Source organism: Molothrus aeneus, chromosome 3, assembly GCF_037042795.1.
Source record: "Molothrus aeneus isolate 106 chromosome 3, BPBGC_Maene_1.0, whole genome shotgun sequence".
Lineage (NCBI taxonomy): Eukaryota > Metazoa > Chordata > Aves > Passeriformes > Icteridae > Molothrus > Molothrus aeneus.
The window spans coordinates 7,081,385-7,102,238 of record NC_089648.1 but is presented as its reverse complement, the minus strand read 5'-3'; the positions used below and the strand labels follow the sequence as shown (position 1 = coordinate 7,102,238).

The following is a 20,854-nucleotide window of genomic DNA, read 5'->3' as shown; positions in this document are numbered from 1 at the left end:
ACAGTGAACAGGGGCAGGAAGAAGATCCCACCCAAGGGACCCTGCTGGAAGTGACAGCCAGGGAGCCTTGGGCTTGCCCTTCCCAGTGCCCTTCTTGCTGCTCCTACCCCAGGCCTGCAGCAGAGCTGTTTATGCACCCCATGCAGCCCTTCATTCCAGAAAGATCAACAAGCAATATGGGGTGGGGATAGGGTGGCACAGCTGAAGCATCTGCTGTGGAGTCAGGACTTTCAGCTGCTACATGAGGCTTTCCTACTGACCTGCAAAATGAGGATATTTTGAGAATTAGATGATCCTGAACACATCATTTTAACCTTAGTAGGGAGAAGTCTCTGGGGGAGTGTGACTCTGACATAGTTAAATTGTAACTATTAGTTATAATTTAAATTTATTATAATTTTGATTTTATTTATATCTATCATGAGGATAGATAGATCATTGTAGTATTTATAGCTTTATAATAATTAATATTACTATAATCAAACTCATAATGTTTTTATTATAATTTAATAAAAGACTGATTTATATACTCCTCATAGTTGTAAGTTTCTTGCTAGAAATGCTCACAGAAATGTTTCTAGATAAGGCAGTATGTGGAAATTTGACTGAATAGAAAACTACCAAGCAAGCTACATGAAGAAAATGACAGCTGTATTGCAAAAAATGTGTTTTAGCTGATTTATTAATAATGTTCACTTCTTATTCTTATATCTAATCAAGAGACTCCTCAAAGTCTGGGAACTTGCTTTTTCACAGGACTACTTTGGCTTGCTCTGCAAATTCATCTCTGCACTGCACACACCTCCAAAAGAGTGCAGGTATACAGCACAAAAATTACATTGGATTTAGACACTGATGCAAAACCTTTTAACCTGCAACAACCTCATTCTGCTGTCACATGGATGTCAATGTTTAGGTATTTATAAAGAAGTTTCATAGAATCATAGAATAGTTTGGGTTGGAAGGGACCTTAAAAGTTTGACTAGTCCAACCCTCTGCCATGGGCAGGGACACCTTCCACTGGCCCAGGTTGCTCAGAGCCCCATCCAACCTAGCCCTGAACACTTCCAAGGATGGGGCAGCCACAGCTTCTCTGGGCAACCTGTGCCAGGGCCTCACCACCCTCATAGTAAAGAATTTCTTTTTAATATCTATCCTAAGTCTGCTCTCTTTTAGTTTGAATCCATTCTTCCTTGTCCTATGTCCCTACAGGACAAGGAGGAAAAAAGGACCTCCCTATAGGGACTAGATTTCTTCCCTCTACCCTGTGTGGAAGAACTTTATGAGTTAATGTTTGCCCAGCACATTCAGCAGATCAGCTTCTACACAAACCCTGCCCAGATTCAGGGCCTGCATGAAGCTGCTGTTTCACCTACACTGCTTTGGTGGAGGGCACAAAACCAGAATGGGGCAGCCTGGGCTGATCCCCACTGGGTTCCTGTCCATGTCTCCTGCCCCTGGAAAAGGCACAGTTTGCACAAGGCCTGACTGCAGATTTGTCTGGGATTTGGATGGGCTTGGAGGATTGCTCCATCCTCATTTCCTCTTGCTGAACTTTCCCATTAAATAATATGAGTAAGGCTGAAGAGAGAAGACAAGAGTATGCATAATGATTAGGGTCTCAGTGTGTGGGGTGCTGTTAAGTCTTCACAAGCAGAGAAGGGAACTTGAATTTGAATACCCCAAACAGCCAACAAGGCTTTACATAAACCACTGATACCCTTCCTGAAGAAAAGCATGACTCCCTGGTCTATTTCCCACGTACAACACTTCCTTTTTTCAGGATCAAAGGCTGTCAATCTCACAAGTGGTAGCACTAAACCAATCCCAAATACTGACAATATTATTTCTCTGTTACCATTTTTCCTCAGTTTACAGGGAGATCTGCCATGGAACAGCTCTCCAAGCACTTCATATATATCATGTTCAACTTTTTATTCAGGATTGTGGACAAAGTAGGCAAAATTAACCTCTGGATTCTGGATTGAGTCCTGGGGTGTCCTGTCCCTATTCCCCCTAAGAACTAAAAAGTAACAAAAAGAGACATACACTATTTTTTCCCGGCAGCTTCAGTCCAGCTTTCAGTCCTGCTTCTTTGCACTCCAAATTAGGTGGGAATACAGACACTTCTCTCTTCTTTATGTACAGAAAGAGCTCAACCTCAATGGGTCTTTTAAGGCTGCAGAAAGTGGCAGGAGAAGGTGTGATGCAAATTGAACACCAGTGGCAGAAATATCCAATGGTTTACCACGTGTGGATGAAGGGAACCAGCCAGGCCTGTCTTTGAGAGATGGGGAGAGCTTCACCCTGGGCTTGCTCTGCCTCCATCTCAAACTATGGCAGACTGCTCATGCAGAAACCCTCCAGTTCTCCGTGCTCAGCACTGTGAGTAAGATGTTTCACAATTAATGCCAAGCTGATGCAAGCAATGTGATGTTACACAGAAACTGAGCACTGCCATCCAAATCCAGCACAGGAATAGATAAAGGGGTGTCGTTAGAAAAGACACCTAAAACTTACCTCTTTCCAGATGAGGGCATATATGATCTTTCCTTTATTAGAAATAGTATGAACCTAACCACAAATGGAACAATTAATTTGTGTATATTTCCACAGGTGTGAATATTGAAATGAAGAAAATGAGGCATTTTTTTGACAAAACTTCTCAAGGCTGGTATCTTATTTCAGTTATGTTTTTGCTTCATCTACATATTGAGCCTCCATCCCTTATCAAAGTATTGTGTTTGCCCTTTCCATTTCAGATATATTTTGTCTACACACAGCCTGTGTGTTCAGCATTTAATTCAATAATGTGTCTTTCCCAGGGAACTGTTTCTTTTTTCACCTTTCAAATTCAAATCCAGCCTTTTTAGTCCTGATTGGAGCTGGCTTCTAATTCGATAATGTTTGGGTGATGAATATTGCTAAATTTATTTGTAGCTGTCTGTTCAGTGCCTTTCAGAGACCTTCTCTGGGTTTACATGGGAAACTGAGAGGGGCTTGGGGAGATGCAAATTTTTTTTTTTTTTTAACACGAAGGAATATGTGTAATACTTGAACAATATTTGGTAAATACCACCCAAACAATCTTTGGTCTGATCAGCTGGAGATAATAATTGTCTCCCTCTACAGAGGAGGACAACTTTGGCAATAGCAGATTGGCAGTAATATTCACAGGTTTTGTACAGTTCAACCTCTCTACACACTTAGAGCAGACCATTTATCCACTTTCCTTCTTCACAAATCCACAGCATCCACAACTCCTACTGACTTAGATACAGGTCCTCTGGTGTGGATTTAAGTGCTCAATTCAAGCTACTAGTTAGCTGAAAAGGTAAGCCAAAACAAGCAATTGACAATGGTGAAATTAAAGCTCCGGGCTGTTTATTGGTCACTCCTGCAAGTTATGCTACAACTGGAGAAGGATTACGAATCCTGTTTGGTTTAGGAAGGAACGAATGATTTCATCTCCAAACCTCATCCGAATGTACTCCTGCACTGATGCAGCCATGTGGCAAATGCCCCAGAACGACTGTATTGTTATTTTTCAGACGGGAAAGTTGCTGACAGCGGCGGGCGCCCACCAAGCATCCGGACAAGCGCGGAGCTGCTGTCGCTGTGAGCCCCTTGCAGCCTCTGCGCGACACCGCATCCCTGCCATCGACCTAAGGGGAACAAGGCACCGCGTTTGTTTCCAAGGTGCACACGAGCATTTCCCAACAACCCGACCAGTTCCCTATGCCTGCGTGACACGATGCTTTGACAAGCCACACAGGCAGCCACAAACAAAGCTTTCCCGGACAGGGAGCGCCACGAATCGGGAGCTGCTCCCTTCGCCTGGCATTTCCCTGGAGCCTGCCGGGCGCGTGGCTCCTGCCCATCTCCCCATGCACATTAACGGGAAATGTGGGACCGCCGGAGCAGCGACCCCCGGCCTCCTCGAGCCCACCTCATCCTTTCCCACCGCGGGACCACCCTCCCCCGCCCCGCCCCCTCCCACTGACACCGCGGCCGGGCGGTCCCCGTTCGCTAGAGAAGCCCAGCCCGGGGGGGAGCCAGCCCAGCGCGGACAGACGGCGGCTGTCGCCGCCCCGCTCGCAGCACACGCTCCTCACGCCTCACCCGGCCACCCGCGCCCCCCCCCGCCCGCCGCCGCACGGACCTCACGGGCCTCACGTCCCCCTGCAGCCGCCGCGCGCGCCGCGCCGAGCCCGCCCCGCATTGGCCGGAGCCCCGCCCGAGCCCGCCGCCCATTGGCGGAGGCGCGGGGCGCACGGGCTCCGCCAATGGGAGCGCGGCGGAGGCGGGGCGAGCGGCCCGGCCGCGGCCGGGGGCGGTGGCGGCGGTAAACAGGCGTGCGGGCCCGGGCCGCGGCCGCCGAGCCGAGCTGAACGGACCCATCCGAGCTGAACCGTGGCCGCTGGGCTGTGCCGGGCCAGGGTATGGGAAGCGACCGCGGCAGTGGAGGGGCCAGGCTGGGCAGGGGTGGCCTGTACCGGGCTGTGCGGCGGGGTGGGGGCAGCGGTGCCCCCGGCAGCGGCGCCCCCGGCAGCGGCGGTGCCCTTGGCAGCGACGGTGCCCCGGCTGTGGGAGCTCGCCCGTTGCCATGCGGGGGAGCGGTGCCGGAAGGGATGCGTGGATGCGGACGGGTGATGGCGGCACCGGCGCTGCCGCGGGGAGCACACCCGTGCCCGGCGCGGCGCCTCGGGCCGGGGTCGCTCGCCTGGGGCTCGTTCCCCGGCGGGGGAATGTGTGTGGGGTCCGGCGGCCGATGGCGGCAGCGGGGCTGCGGGGCTGCGCCCGGGCAGGAGGAGCCCGGGGCTGCGGCCTTGCCGTGCCCTTGGCCGCGTCCCGGCGGGGCGAGAGCGGGGCCGGCCGGGTCCCGCCTCCTGCCCGCGCTCGGCAGCGCCGGGCCGGGAGCGGGGCCGGCGCCTCAGCGCAGCCGGGGAGATGCGCGGGCTGAGCGGGGAGCGCAGCCCACGGGGGATCGGGAAAAGGGTGGAATTCCCGCTCTGCTCCGTAGGGAATGCGCCCTGCCCGAGGATATCGCGCGGACCTGGTGCCGCGCTGCTTTCCGCGCTGCTTTCCGGGCTGCTCCCGCTTGCAGCCTCGCTGCTCTCTGCCGCTGGGACCGATCCGCGCGTCTGGCTGGAGACGGCTGTAAAATAAAGATGTTGGTTGTTTTTTAAAGCTTTGCTTGTAGCTGAAATGGGGGTAAAAAACCCCCTGTGAGCCCCTTGGTAAAGTGCCTGAGGAAATGATCTTTCTTTCTATAGGCAAACAGGCTTGGGAGGTCTTTGTAACAATGTGAACGGGAACTGATGGGGAGATACTTAGTTTTAAACAGACACCGAACAAGCGACCTATAGATAACTACAAATATGAAAGTTTAGTTTCAAACAACATTGTATAATGTTGTTTTCACGGTTACTGATCATTTTGATTTTTGCAGGACTGTATCATAAGAAATAACACTATTTCTAATAGCCCAACAAGGTTATGTGCCACCCGGCAGGGATGTAGGTGGGGAGATTCTCTGTATTCCCCTCCATACAATGAAAATCCATGCTTTGTGGTCACTGTTAGGAAATTAAAGCTTTTCTTTCAACAACTGAGAGTATCATTTTCCTAAAAAGAATTGACCTAACAATTTAAGATTTTTTTTCTGAGTTGCTTGTCTTTTAATTATATTGTTTTACTAGACTCAGGTGTATTAATTAAGAATATGCAGAATAAGTCTTAGCACTGGGTGTAGGAGGGTAGTGGCCAAAGTCAATAGTAGCTCAATAAAAGACTTAATAAAACAAGGGATTAAGATGTTGTTCTTTATGCAGACTGAATGCAGATTGGTGTCTAAAGGTATATTGGTAGTTTTGCATTTCTCTGTCATGGGGTAAGAACATTTAGTTCACAGGAACTGCAGCTAGCAAGAGCAAGCAAGAACCTTCTTGCTCTTAGACCAGGAGAGTTCTTTTTGTATTTTGTACATGTTTTTTTCATTGCTGTTAAGTAGCAGTGACATTGGTAACCTTGAATAAAGTATGCTTAGAATAAACAGCTTTATATTGTCCAGTCTTACTTGAGATGGGGGAAAAAAGTTGGCTGACCTGCTGTGCTTTGACAGTGTCTCCCTTTTAATAACGAGGCAGTGAGATGAGCAGAAGAGAAGGCCAGATGTGGAGAATTGCCTCCTTTACTATCTGAGTACTGATCACCTTGTTTCATTCCTGCCAAGGGGAATTCTGTGCAGTGCAGCTCTGGTTAATTCATTTGTGATAATAATAGCTCAATGCATCCATGCAGCAAGACCTGGACTTTTTTTGGCTTCTAGTCTTCCAGTAGTCCTTTTAAAGGCAAGTGATGATCTGTTGTTTCACACCCTGTTTGCCAGGCTGTATTGTTTTTCTGGAAACTGAGAGGGAGCAAGGGACAAGAGCTGAATTCCTGCTTCTTAATTTTTTCTGTTAAAACCAGTTGATTGCTTATGGAGTTGGGATTTTTGTAGGTAGAGGTTGGTGGTTTTTTTCTGTCTGCATGTGTTTTTTCTTCATTGTTTTAACCTGGGTGCAAGGGATGATGTGTGTTTCATGGTCTTCATGGTCTGTCATCTTGTGTGTCAGTGTGCATGGGATAAATTGTTTGATCCAGGTGGTTTGCCACATGCATCTCAGGACTTAGCTTGGTGCATGAATAAGCATTTCTCCTTTTCCTTAAATCTGTCCTGCTGGGTGAGCAGTCCAGCCTAGGATGGAGGCAGTGAGTCTGAGCAGTATTTAGCAATCACATCTCCAGTGTGATGTAGGTGTTCTCATCTTCTCCCTTGAAAACTGTAAGAGAAAGAAGTCTGGAGGAGGAGCCTTTTTGCCTTAAGGAGCTGTATATTCTGGAGCAGAGTAGCTTCTCTTTCAGCTTGTTTTATAAAAGTGCTGCCTTGTGCTATAGGTGCCTGCTTTCCTTCAGGATCTGAAGAAGAAAATCAGTTATCTGCATGTGGAGCTAAAATACCAGTTGGCAGTGAAGCTCAGTAGTTTGAGGGCGTGGGTTCAATCACTGCTTTCTCACCCAGCAATGAAAACTCGTTTTATAGGCACATTCCTATCTTAACATTAATCTTAATCAATTTTTGACTTTAGCTTCTCAGTTGTTTAGATGCCACTTGTTTTGTTCCTCTTACCTCCCCTTCCCCTGTATGGTAGATGGCAAAATTAAATCAGTCTGAGCTGGTGACAAAGACCCAAGAAATAACTGAATACACAAGTTTTGCCCTTTCTTTGCACAGTTGTGTTTCTGCACTTTATTTTAATGGCATTTTAATGGCTTTTGTGTTTTGTCAATCAGTAGAAGTATGGAGCTAAATAAAGCATGTTCAGTTCCCAGCTATCCAGTCTCTGAAATGTTCTGTGTGCTTCTCACAGCATAGAAAATGACATTACTTGCTCTCAAAAACTTAGCTGTCAGTCTGTGGAGCTGGTTTTTAGAAACTTTACAAGTTTATATGTTTACTTAAACAAGTCTGCATGCATATCCACAGTTTAAAAACATTTTTTTTTTTCTGGAAGCTGCAGAAGACTTTGTCTTTTTTGTGAAGACTGTAGATTCTGTATGTGGAGGCATGGGGAAAGATGATCTGTATGGTCCTAGAGCTGTTTTGTGATGTGCAGGTGATAACTTCCACTTACAAAGTTCTCCTGCTGTGTTTGTTTTTCCTCTGTAGTTTGTCCTGGTTTTTGGTGTAGATTAGATTTTTATGTGGCTCCTTTCTTTGCTATTCATGCTTCCTTTTTAACCAGTTGCATGCCTTGGGTTTTTTTCTGGGTCTGCTGAACAAGTGAAACATGAAAGGGTTTGGGGCATTGTTCTGAAATGTCACAGCTCTCCTGCTGTCTGGATTGTGCCATTTGGAGGGATTAAATCCTCATCCTAATTTGATTTGGCCAAAGTGCTCCTCAACAGAGTACTTGGGATTAGAGAAGAGATGGCAGAAGAATGACTGGGCAGTAAACTGCAAGTGGACTGAGTGTTTCTTTTAGAGAACCCTTCTGAAATCAGTAAGCCTGATAAAATTTTACATTGCACAGCAAAGCATTGTGGAGCATGGCCTTTCAGAACTCACTTGGAGTTTGGGGATTTTTATTTTTTTTAACTGTATAAGCTGCAAAAAGCTTTGGTTTCTCTAGTTTGGAAAGGCAATGTATTTATACTATGCAAATGTGATTTCATAAAGTCTATACATGGAGAGCATAAACAATTGTAGATTACAAATTCTGTATCAGGTGTGAGAGCTTGCAGGTTAGGCTTAGCTGTAAGAGAAACATAGAGCTCATTACTCTCATGTACCCTAGTGTCAAAAGTACCTTTGTGTGGGGAGCAGGAGCAAACAGAAATAACTTGTCTGTGGCAGAGCTGCCATGCAGGAGCTGTAGGTTCTGACAGACCATGTTCCCCTGCAGCACAGAGATCATCTCAGGTCTTCTTTTTTTTGCCTATGGTCCTCTTGTTGCAGGGAGGATTTGGCACAGCCAGAAAAATGGAAGCTCTCACAGCCAGGGCTCTGGTGTGTCAGGGGGCTATGAATAGAGCAGGATGTGCTGTAAGTTGCTAAATTGGAGCTTAACCCCAGTTTCTAGGGCAAGGTTGGAAGCCATGAGATCGATGCAGACAGGAATGCCTGCAGGATCAATAGTGGGATCAGTGGCGCTGGGGTTTGCCTGCTGCTCCCAGAGGGGACAGCTCAGCACAGGGGGTGTCTTTGCCACCCAGAGAGACCTGTGGGGGTGCCACTTACAGACTTGGGGAGTGCTGTGCAAGGCTCTGTCCTGGTGTACACAAAGGGTGACAAACAAAATCCCTTCTTGTTCCTGAGGAAGAGCAGCTAGACACAGCTCAGTTACAGGCTGTGTCTAGCTCTTAGAGAGGTTCTGACTAGAAGCCACTGCCACAGTGGCATTTAATGGTGACTGTTGGCAATATATGGCTTAGGTGGTCAGCAAACCAGCTCTAAGTCCTTGTTTGTGTTTGATCTACAGAGGTGGGTGTTTAGAGGATTCTTAGGGATAGGCTGTGTGCTGTGAGGATCACTATGGAGAGCCCTGGGATTGTTCCCAGCCCTATGCCTGACAAGCAGGGTAAGTTTGGGTAGATCACCTGTTCTCTTTCTCTAAAGTAGACAACTGTGGTATCAGTCCCTATTCCTGAGCTTTTTGAGAGTTATAAGTGAAGAGGATTGTGTGTTTCAAAGCAAGAGGAAGAGCTGCTATTTTTCTCAAGACTTGTGCATTAAGTAGTGGTGTATTTTGAGGCTAAAGGAATCTGCACTTGTTTGTGAGGCACAGCACTTTATCAGTTTCTAGTTCCTAAATTAACCTTGGTGTGCTTTTGGAAAGTCAAAACTTCCAGTAAAAACAATTGTACCATAACAGTATATACAAAAAATTAACTGCAAATTGATAACCTCCTTAATTTATACTTTATATTCTAATTCAGGGTACAATTTATACTTTATATTCTAATTCAGGGGAGCTCTGTTGATTCCTGTGCAGAACCATGCATCAGAGAGAGCTGGGCTTTGATGATCTCCTCTGCTCTGATGCTGAAGTGACTGAGAGAATAGGGCTGCTCTGCAGACTTGGGGAAGGTGTTTGTAGTGCTCAGATTTTGTTTGAAGGTCAGTGTTTGGGTTTGATCAGTGAAGAGCTTTAGTGTAACCTTTTTGTAATTACTGCTAGGTAGAGTTATTCCTTACAGATGTGGGAGATTTATCTTCTCAAGTAATGCTGTATGTTACCATTGATGGGGTGACTTGGAACTAGTGAACTGTGCTTTTGTGTAAACTTGCCATAAACCTAAATAAAGGTTTCATCTTGTAGTAGTTCTGTTCTTAAGTACATGCTTCAAATATTGCATCTGCCAGAATCTCAAATATTGCATCTGCCACAATCTCATGTTAATCTGTGTGCTCGGAGGTCATGCTCTATTTTGATTTTAATATACTGTTGTCCTTGTTGCTGAGTGAAAGATCTACATGCATGGGAAGTAACATGAATAATTCTGATGAACTCTGGATTAATGTGACTAAAGTTACACTTAAGGCTTTTGAGCTAAGCAGAGGATCCAGTGCAATGCACTTATAAGCACAGCCCACTGCATAAACTGAAGAGAAAACCCTTTTTTTCCCTTGTCCTCTTATTCTTTCTTCCTTTCCTCTTGGTAACAGAGGTAATACAAAGATTGTGTGTTGGGTATAAATACAACTCCAGCTTGAAATCCATCCCCATGGCCCAAAACTTTTTGCCTTGCAATTGGGATAAATTGATTTTTTTAAAAATTATTATTATTTTGGGCCCCCAACTGCAAAGACTTAATTCTCAGGAGCAGATAGAGATAACATTTTTGGGGACCAGTGAATGAGCAGTGACCTTAGCATCACAGCAACTGAGTTGGATCTACCTCAGTGTAGCAGCAAACAGAGTGTGCCCAGGGTAGGATTTATTGGTGTACTGTGCCAAGGCATATCAGGAGTGACCTGTAGTGAGGCTTGTGCTCTCTTAATTGTGGTAAATCTTAATCGTGGCTAAATTATTTCCAGGTCTGTGTAGCTTATTTCCATCTGTGGGTAGAAGGGGACTGTGTTAATTCCAGGCATGTGGGCTGTGACTATGCTATTGCATTCCCCAGACATTGTCCAGAGAGAAGTAAACAGCACTGCTGGTCCAGAGCATTCAGGGATGTATCTGTGCCTAAAATAAAGCAGGCCTTGCTGAAGTGTCCAGGCATTCTTTTCACTCTTACGTGTGTCAAGCCATTTATGGGGAAAATTAGGTTTTGAACTAACTGTCATTTGCCAAAAATGAGTGCTAAGCCTTCTGAATTTTGTTGGAAAGAGGCATTTGTGTGCCCAGCAGCCCATTTTTATCAGTGTGGGTGCTGCTATTGTAGTGATTAGGGAGCAAACCAGTTCTGCTTGCCCTTCAGAGGTGTTTGTTTTAAATGGCATTGGCAAAGTGCTTTGTGGAAGGGTGCTTGTAAAGCAGCTTTCAGAGACTTGCTGAATTCAGCTTAAGGGGGCTTGAGTGCAGGCCACAGGGCAGGATCAAATCTAGGGGTCCTTACTTCTGTCACATCTTTAAAGACATTTCTTTTTGGAGCAGCAATGTATTGGAGTTATGGGGAAGGGAAGAAGGAAGGATAAGCAAGGTGGATTTTCAGTTTGGTTTGAAGGATGAGAGCAACTTCTTCCTTTTAAAATGCTGGTTTTGTGCCCTGCATGGTTAAAATTTGGGTCAGCTGCAACCCAAGGAATCCAGCTAATGAAAATACATCTAGGCAGGGACCTGGCAATTTGGTATCAAAGGAACTGGTGGGGAGGTGTGTGATGGAACTGAAAAAGGCCATGAATGAAAGGATCACATGAAAGGGTTGGTATGGCAACAAACATAAAAAGAAATGGGAAAAATTCTGTAAAAGAACAGTTACAGAGCAGCTTAATGAATAATAGTTACATTGAACTTAGTCTACTTTTGTTTCATGGCCATGGAACAATGTCCTGAGTATCTGGCCTTCTGCATCTTGTTTGTGGTGTTTATTATTGTTATTTCATTATGCTCTTGCCACACTTGCTCTGATGGTGTGGGTGGTTATAACACTGAAGCCAGGGTTTTAGTCCTTGTTTAGATACAACTAAGATAACAGTGCTTGTAATAAAGGATAATGGAGAGAGGGAAGATGTAGGGGCTGTTTTCTTGATATGTGGTATCTGATTATCTGCCTTAGTACCTGTCCAAGCTAGTATTATTTTATTGTTTATTTTCATTTATTTAGAATAAAAGTTGAAGATAAAGAAGGCAGCTAAAACTGCAGACCTGATGGAGGGAATATAGGCTGCTGTAAAACTGCTCTGATTTTGTTTGGGGGATTTTTTGATGTTTTTTCTTTGGTCAGTTATTTTGTGTTATGTTGTTTTGGTTTTCAAATTATTCAACAATGTTTGGTAGTAGAAGTTCCCATAAATTGAAAGAGGCTGTGTTGTCACGCACAGAAAACTTTCAGATACGTTTCTTGTATGATTAGAAATCTTGTGTTTAAACTTGGTCCATCCTATATATATATGTGTGTGTGTGTGTATGCATGTGCATATGGATATCTGAGTAAAACTTTTCACTGTACAAGCATCTGGAGGAAAGCTCGTGGAGTCTCAAGCAGGTCTGTGTGTCTGTAGGAGCACACATTAGCACATGGAGAACTCATATTAGCACATGGAAAAGAAAGGGAATAAATAGAAGAATGTTTTAGAGTGGGACAAATACATGATTTTCTCACTACATTGCCTTGTAGTGAGGCTCTTGGTTTCTGTTATTGGCCTCTGATAAGCTGAGTGATAAGCAAGCTGCACTTGCTTAGACCTTCAGTCCAGTAGTCTGGAATGTTGAAAAGGGGAGGAAACACTTGGCAGGCAGTGGCTCCAGAGAATGGTGGGTTGTGAGGCTGATTGCTGCTCACAGGAGGATCCCAGCACTGGTTTGGTTTTGCTGTTAGAGTAGGGCTCTGAATCAGGTGGCATCTAACCTGCAGGAGCCCTCTGCCCACTGTGTGTGCCTTGCCTGGTGTCTGAGGGTGCCTTGGCTCGAGTTTCCCAGTGCTGGAAGGTGTGGGGGTTTTCCAGGGGTTCATTCACCTGGGAGAAGCTTGCTAAGCCAAATCTGTGACCCTGCCTATTTTTGGAAAAGGGCTCAGGATCCACACTTGTCAGCCCTCTTCAGGCCAGGTCAGAGGCACTCTGACAGCTTGTGCAGACACCACTGACCTGTCCATGCCCTGTGCTAGCAGTGCCCCACTTTGCTTGTGCTAGATAGAGAATCCTCAGGGAGCAAGTCAAGTGTGATACAGACTTTGTACACTTGGACTAATTCCATTTGGAACCACTCCCTAAATCTCCTTCTGATAAAGCTTGCTTGTACTGTATTTATTGATTTAACAGGGTAGGAATAGAACTTGTCTTAGGGGGGAAAAATGCCTTGCCTGCTGTCTGTGCTGGGTATTAACACAAGTGTAGTTGTTTGGTACACTACCAAACTTCTCAGAAGTGTGTGCTTCCTGTCTCAGCTTTTGGGGTTTTGTCCTTGCTTGTGCTTATTGCCTTTTTGTTAAAAAAAAAAAAAAAAAAAAAAGTAATTTTCCTAATGTTTGGTTTTTGGTTTATTTTTTTGGTTTGTTAGTTGGTTGTGTTTTGTTTTTTTTTTTGTGTGTATGTAGTGTTTTACCTTCTTGATTATGTAGCATATATTTTATTTAGAATAGCCTGTCTTTTGGCAGCACTGCATAGGAGCATGTTGCTGATGCTTCTGAGCTAACAAACCACTTACCTGGTACCTAGGGTTACAGCTGCTGTGCAGAGCAAGTGGGGCTGATAAAATGGAAGTCAGAGAGAGATTGGTAAGAATTTGCCCTGTACAGTGTCTTGTAGCCAAATCTGTGCAGGGCAATAGGTCCTCTTTGCATGTTGATATATTTAGCAGTGCAGGGTTGAATGAGTGTTGTGCAATGTATGTTTTCTACTTGTGGCTGCATTCGCTTCCCTGAAATTTTGTTTGGAGATTTATTTATTTTAAAAAGCACATATTTAGCATATCCTAACTGGCACTTTATGACAAGGTCTTTGGCTGGTTTGGGGTGAAAGAAGTGTATAATTTTACTACTATTTATTAGTAAGAATACATGTTAAAAGTGGATTTGTTTTTGTGTGGGTTGTCCAAGTCTGTATTGGCTTACCTTTTGTTGCCCTTCTTGGTATGGAGGAAATGAACTTTTTTTGCACTCAAGCTTTCCTTGCTGTTAATACTTGTGATCACAAAAGCACTTATTTCTTAATAGTGGCAACCTTTGAATGGTCTCATTTCAGCTGGGACAGTATTGGGTTATTGGCTGATTTCTTTGACTGGCTCTGAATTGCAGGGACAGCCTGCAAATAAATGCTTTGGGTGAGATCCATGTGGAAATTTCCAGTGTGAAGATGTAGGGGTAGAAAAACACTTCCTGTTGACAGAGTAGATTTCCTTGCCTGACAGGCAACTTTTGAGTTTAAAAGTGCTTTATACAAGGTTAAAACAAATTGTAGTGGTTGAACTCAGAGAGATGCAGGAGTAACACTTCTTAGAGGTCTGGAGCATATGGATGGGTCTTGTAGTGAGAACCACAGAAAAATGACCTAGGTGGGCTTGAGTTTTATTTTTGCAGCTAACCTGTTATGCCCAGATTCCTTGTAAGCCCTTGACTGTCCTTTTAGTGCACTTACAACATGTAAGTGTAACACTCCTGGCTGCAGTGCTTGTTCCAGATTTTGATTACTGATAAAACAGTGGTTGAACAAATGTCCCAGTAACTGGGCTTTATCCTGCATTTGCATAATAATGTCTCTCTGAAGTTCAGCTGTAGTAATCTGTGCAGTTCCTGTGTGATTGCAGCAAATTTGTGTACTTAGACAGAAATTTAGCTTTAGCAGTCCATTCTTCTCCTTCATGACAGGTGCAGCAGACATGTTTGAGACAGGGCATGTGTTTCCTGAGAAGGTAACTGGATCCAGGTGCTTGTGGTCTGCAGCTGGATGTAATGCTTTGTGTGCTTTGACTCAAGACTACTTGTACCACATCAGTGTATTAACATTTATAGTTGAGTATATGTGCATGTTGACAGGTTATCTTCTAAAAATTGGTTGATAGCTGCGTACCTACCTAGGAAATAAATATATGGCCTTAGACTAGTGCTCTCTACCTATTGCAGTCAGAACATTTTTTTTTTTCCTCTCCAAATCATTAGGGAGACTGCTGTATGGGCAAGGTTGGAGCTTAGTCAACATCTTGTTCCAACTGCATGCCTCTGTGTTCTGTGTCAGTAAAGATGGGAACATGTGCAGCTGAGCCAGTCCTGGAACTGTGACCCTGTCTGTGCTTGAAGGGTGTAGCAGATGAGTGAAATAAGCAGGTGAAAATCTCCCCTGCAAAATGGTTTTGCACCCAAACCACTGGATTTCTTTTACATGAACCACAGTGATGTAGGAGAGCCACTGTCCTGAGCCTGAGCTTGGTTCCAGGCTGAGCCAAAGGAGTTGATGGAAATTACTCTTGTCAGACACACTCTGTCCTCCATCCTGCAGTGCCCAGTTTGTATTTGAAGACACTGAAGTGGCACAGGCTGTTCCAAATCTGAAATGGATCCTCTTGAAAAGGAAGAGGGGCTAAATCAAAAATTGACTGTAGTGCAGCACTTTGCAAATGCTGTAGTAGGTAGGTGTTGTGAGATGCTTAAACTTCCAGTTAGAAGTAGCAGAGTGAGTTACAAGTTGGGGAAAAAAACAGACTATGGAGCAGGCTGCCTTTGGAGGATGGACAAAGCTTAATCACTGGTGTGGGAGTAAAGAAATTCAGCTATGTAAAATGAGCAGGCACAACTGCAGGGCAGGGATGGAATGTGACAGTGAACTTCATCAGTGCTATCAGGACCTGAGAACATGTTCCAAGGCTCCATAATAATTAAAGGTCAAATGTTTATGTTTTTAATCCACTTCTAACATCTGGAAGGAATCAAGACAATCTTTGTAGTGTTTATGGACATTTACTGTCTTTGCTTGCCTTGGTGAATGGTAACTTGGATATTTGTGTAGAGTCCTGGAAAGTCATCCTAACTCTTGAGAACAAGGAGAATTCTCTTTTCCTGGTAAGATCAGCTGTCCAGGCCCTCAGGCTGGCCTGGGTGCTCCCTGGGCTGCAGACAGGTTCCCATGGTGGCTGCTTGCCAAAGCAGGAAGAGATTTTCCAGGCATCTGCTACCAGCTCTTAGGGGACATGAAACCTGCTGCAAACTTGTTCTTGACATCTTGTCTCTCTGCTCCCTCTCCCTTTTTATCTTTCAGCACAGAAATTCATCAGTCATGGCGGGTGATGCCATCATGGTCATGAGGGGCTTGACCAAGCTGAGTAAAGCCATCCTGGAGACCCAGGCAGGGCAGCTTCGGCAGGTGCTCCTCGGGGGAGATGCAGTCACCATTGCCAAGACTCTCCAGGCCACTGCTGAGCAACAGTTCAGCTCTGCCCTGGGCAAGGTGCAGGTGAGCAAAGCTCTTTGAGCACAGTCTAGTCTGATGCTTTGCTTTTTCTCCTGGTACTTTTTTTGGTTTTGTTGTGTGAGTGTCAGGGAACTCACGTCTTGAATGAGAGCCTAGTTCTGAAGTGTGGGATTGATAACAGTAATGTTGCAGTGCTCTGGGAATTCTTTGGAATTTGTGGTGTGTGGGAGGTGCTTGAACAGGAATGGGAGGGGAATATTAGTGTTTCCATTACTGAGTGTTTAAGACATGCTGAATAAGAAAAGTTCCCATCTTGTTAAAGATCAAACTCTTGCTAAGACTGGTCAGCAACTTTGTTATTTAGTCTCCTTTAAACTTTGGGCATTGATTTACATCTCTTTTAGAGTGCAGTGGATTTATCTCAGTGCTGCTTCCTTTCTTGGCAGAATTGGTGCACGTGATATTTTTCAGAGTGGCTCAGGTTCAGGTGTTTGCACATTCACCACTTACAGTCCAGGCTGGAATTTTGGTACTGGCTTTCAAATGAGGAACATAAGGAAAGGCAGACAGCAGCTTCTCTCATCAGAGATGGGATAGATTTATAAGAGCTTCACATCTGCTGTGCTGCCATCTTTTGAAAGCAAGGGGCTTATCTGTGGTACTTCTCTCTCATCATTCTCTGGAAGGAGTGTGTAGCTCAGATGATCATTTTTGAAGCAGAAAGTAAGGAATGAGATTTTGATGGTTTTTATGCAATGAGCAATCTATAGCTTCAGTCCTACAATCTGGGCCAGTGTTTTCTTGGTTCTGTTTAAGCTTGCAGTAGAACTAACTTGGATGTTTGTTTGTGGGACAGTGCTTTGTCTTGTCATTGCCTGCCTCTTGCACCCAAGAGATGTTCTGTTTCTGTGCATGTTTCTTTGCACAAGAGAAGCCCAATGAGCACAAATGCAGAACACTTGCCCTGCTTTAGGTAAAGGGATTGCAAGAGAAACTCCTGCCAAAGCAGAGCTCAGTAAGAAATATAAACACACAGCATTTTCTGTTTTGAAGAGAGGAAGATGTTTTATATTAATTGGCAGTGGTTTAGCTGTCTGGCATGTTTCTAAAAATTTAGTATGGAGGCAAGGGAACTTTCTTGCTTGTAATCACTGGTCAGTATTGTGAGCCACAGTTCCCATCTGTAAACATTTCTCTACTCCCCCACTGTGATGTTGAGGTTCAGAATAGTATGAGAGCTGCTGAATAACAGGAAAGACCGTGTTCTGCTTTTTTTCTAAGGAAGGGAAATGTAATTAGTATTTAGGAAAGAGCCCAAAATATGTTGCCTGGTTGCCTGACCACAGCAGGATTTAAAATCCTGTTGATAGCCTGTAACAGTCATCAGTTATTTTATGGTATTGCCACTGCTGAGATAGGTAACTAGAGATAATGCTCTGCTGTTGATTTTTATTTGTGTATTTATTTTTGACTGAAAAGTGTTAAAAAATAGCTGGACTTTGTGGGGCAGCTTTTGCGAGGTTAGGACAGAAAAGAGTGTCAGGAGAAGCTTGCCTGGAGTGTTGCTGTGCCTGATGCTGTTATCCTTGCTCCAGGCACAGAATTTTATTTATTTTGGGATGACAACACATAGTTTGGTGGTTGAATAATGGAATGTGTTTTGCAGTTGGCAGTGTTATGACTGTGAAGGGCTGAGCTTACTCTGCCTGTAAGTAGGTATCTGGTATTGCTTCAGGTGGCTTTGGGCTTGGAAGTGCTCATGTTGTGTGACTGAAAACAGGGTGGGAGGAAGGAAAACAACATTATTCTTATGTGATACTGCAGCTCCAGTCACCTGTTGTTTCTGAGCAGTGCACTGCTTCTAGTGAACTCCATATTTAGTGACCCTTTCTGGCAGTGTATGTAAAAACAGGGTGTCTCCAGTTATGGATATTTGAGAACCTGTTCAAGAATTTATCCCATCAGTGGAGTTAAAGGGTTGTCAGGGATTCCAGGCATCATCAGTGTCTCTTCCTTTTTTCCTGTCTTTTACTGTGAATGTCTGCAGTGCCAAAGTCTCTGTCTCTACAATTCGTTACTGTGGAGACGTGACACCCAGCTGCATGCTCATCTCTGAGGACCATGGGTGGGTAGGGAGCAAAGTTTAAGATCTTTTCTTCAAGTATTTCAATTCTTGTTTGCAGGAGCTTGGCAAACAGCAGGAGAACTTTACTGACCTTGGTGAGGATTTTGGGAAAGACTATGACTTCTCAGCCAGAGAGCCATCAGATGCTCCAGTGGACTTCTCCACTGCCCCTGGCAAGCCTCAGGAACACAGCACTGAAGGCCCTGCTTATTCCTACACAACAAATGGACCTTTTAGAAATATTGATGAGACTGGAGATTCTGGCATGGGTCAGAAGCCTTTCCCTCCCAAAATGGATGCAAGGTTATTTGGAGGCATTAGGGACCCTGGAAATCCTTTTGCTACTGCCTTTGGACAAAATAGAGCTTTTCACCAAGACCATTCCTCTGTTGGTGGATTAACAGCTGAAGATATTGATAAAGCCAGACAGGCCAAAACAGGTTCAGGACAGAAACCCTACAAGCAGATGGTATGTTGTTTTAATTAAGGATTCTCACTACTGTGGTGTCTGTACCAGATTGCCCTTACTCACCTTCTCCTATGTTTCTCTCATTTCTTCCTCTTCCACTATTTCCTTTTTTGCAGGGAAAAGAGGGAAGTGTCAGTGCTCATTAATCCTGTGATATTTGTTCTGTTAATAGCTTTTCAGTCTCTCTTTTCACACTTGCTCCCTCTATGTCAGATAATCTGATGTGAGAGGATGTTTAAAAAGTGTACGTAGGCTTAGAATTGGACCTAAGCTCCTCACAGTGGAGGCTGTGGCTTCCTGTGTGGCATCTTGTAGAGGTGGAGGCAGTTGTAGGGGTGGAGGCAATGCTGCCCTGAGCATAAGTAGATTGGAGAGTAGCATAGCTCACAATTTTCACTTTAGTGCTTCATGCCCTCGTGTGAGTGCAGAACCCACAGTGCAGATACTTGTCACCTGCTCTGACCTTGTGCTCCTTCCCCACATCCAGTATCAGATGCCACTGGGCTCACTCACTCAGGATATTGGATGTAACTGTACACTTAGCTGCTCCTGCTGCTGTGTGTGGGGGAGCTGTCCACAGTCCTGTGAATTACAGTTCCATGAATCCCATGGAACCCTCCGTGAGTTCTAATGCCATGCATGGAAGGGAGTTTGGGTTAGCTTTGTTTGGCTTCTCCAAGTTCAAAATACAAGGGCTGCTGAAAGTGAAAATGGGGTTTCCCAACATGGTTATCAGCTCTTCTGTCTTTCCCACCTTCCTGTCCTCTCCTCTGCTCAGTGTGCATTTCAGTTCAGGATGTGTCTGTTCTGATCTGTATTCCCTTGAAAATCCCAAGGGTTCAAGGAAAGCTTTCTGCAGCATGGAGCTGTTCAAGTGCTCTGGCTTGTGCTCTGACTTTGCAGGTGTCTGAGCATGTGCCCAGTTAATTTGTGGATTTCTTGTTTTGTTTTTCCCCTCTCTCTCTCTCTCCCCTGCAGCTCAGTGAGCGGGCCCGGGAGAGGAAGGTTCCGGTCACCAGGATCGGCCGCCTCGCCAACTTCGGAGGTGAGTGTGCGCTGCCAGCCTTGCCATGGCACTGACACTGCTGTCACGGCTGCCTGTGACAGGGCTCCTGCTCTGCACCACTGGGGGGTTGCCTCTGCCATCCTATTTGCAGTTCAGCTTGCTAACAGCAAAGTGCTTTCCCACAAACAGCTCCATCTGGGCTTTGTCATTGCTCTTTAGTTTGGGGCAGATGATTTGGGGGTGCACAGCAGAGCTGTCATGGTGACACCTCCATGTGGGCTGTGCTGTTCTAATGGGAGACTGGGGTGCAGGCTGTTCCCCAGCCTGTACAAATACCCTGGTCCTGCACATGTGATTGCACTTTGAGGAGACTCTCCCAGTCCTTACAGTTTGCTGTTACTGTCAAACAGAGACAGCTGGAGCAGCTGTTATTCGAAGTAATCTTTCCCCAATCTTATCCTTGCTACTTCTGTGAACAGTGTTTAAATATAAAACATTTCCTCCTGGTATTCCTTCTTGAGCATGGGGAGATGATAATAGTCAAGGTTTGATTTACTAAGCCATTGCTTGTAGACCATTTTCTCCCAGGAAGGATGTAAATTCTGAGCTTGTAAGATCAAGCTAGCTGAAACTTAAATGAATTCTACTTGCAGAATGGGACTTACTATATCAAAAAGCAGCTAAATATCTTAAGTAATATTGACAGATGATGCTTATGTAATGTATTGTATCCAAAATCATCAAAGGACTAAACATGTTCCTAAGGAATAAGGTATCACATATTGCAGGTGGAGAGATGAACACAGCTAGTGCTACTTAGGTAATCCTCCTTGGATGAGGAGTCTGTGTTTTGCTGTGGTTGGGTTTTTTTTGTGACTCTACTGTTTTGAGATGGTAGTGGCCTGTCTAGGTTGTGAACAGTCTGTTGTGGCTCTTGTGATTCTCTTCCACAAAATTTGATAGAGAAGCACATGTACAAAGTAGACATCCTTGTGTTAAAGATCCCAGAAGAAAGAAAAGTAACCTGTCAAATGTAATTCAAATCAACTATTATATTAAAAAAACAATTACTATGTCTCTGTGTGTCCTTTTGTCAGACTGATAGGCACACTAGGAGGAGCTGGGGCAGGGGCTGATCCTTGCAGTGCAGGAATAAACAGCAAGTGAATTTTGTGATAAGTTTTTCATGCTTGTCAGATC

The 20,854-nt window shown here is 44.8% G+C and overlaps 1 protein-coding gene and 1 long non-coding RNA gene across 2 annotated transcripts in view; one reads left to right on the top strand and one right to left on the bottom strand.

Annotated features, from left to right (window-relative positions):
- Window positions 1-3,362: 3,362 nt before the first annotated feature.
- Window positions 3,363-4,220, bottom strand: LOC136555176 (uncharacterized). Its single transcript, XR_010783436.1, has 2 exons — window positions 4,163-4,220; window positions 3,363-3,665 (listed from the first exon to the last, which is right to left on the bottom strand). It is a non-coding gene; the product is annotated as an uncharacterized lncRNA (long non-coding RNA).
- Window positions 4,221-4,326: 106 nt separating this feature from the next.
- Window positions 4,327-20,854, top strand: part of COQ8A (coenzyme Q8A) — a 43,370-nt gene continuing 26,842 nt past the window's right edge. The window contains exons 1-4 of the mRNA XM_066547771.1: window positions 4,327-4,440; window positions 15,902-16,096; window positions 18,238-18,648; window positions 19,627-19,693. Coding sequence (XP_066403868.1) covers window positions 15,920-16,096; window positions 18,238-18,648; window positions 19,627-19,693 — 655 coding nt within the window. The 5' untranslated portion in view covers window positions 4,327-4,440; window positions 15,902-15,919. The remainder of the gene's footprint in view (window positions 4,441-15,901; window positions 16,097-18,237; window positions 18,649-19,626; window positions 19,694-20,854) is intronic.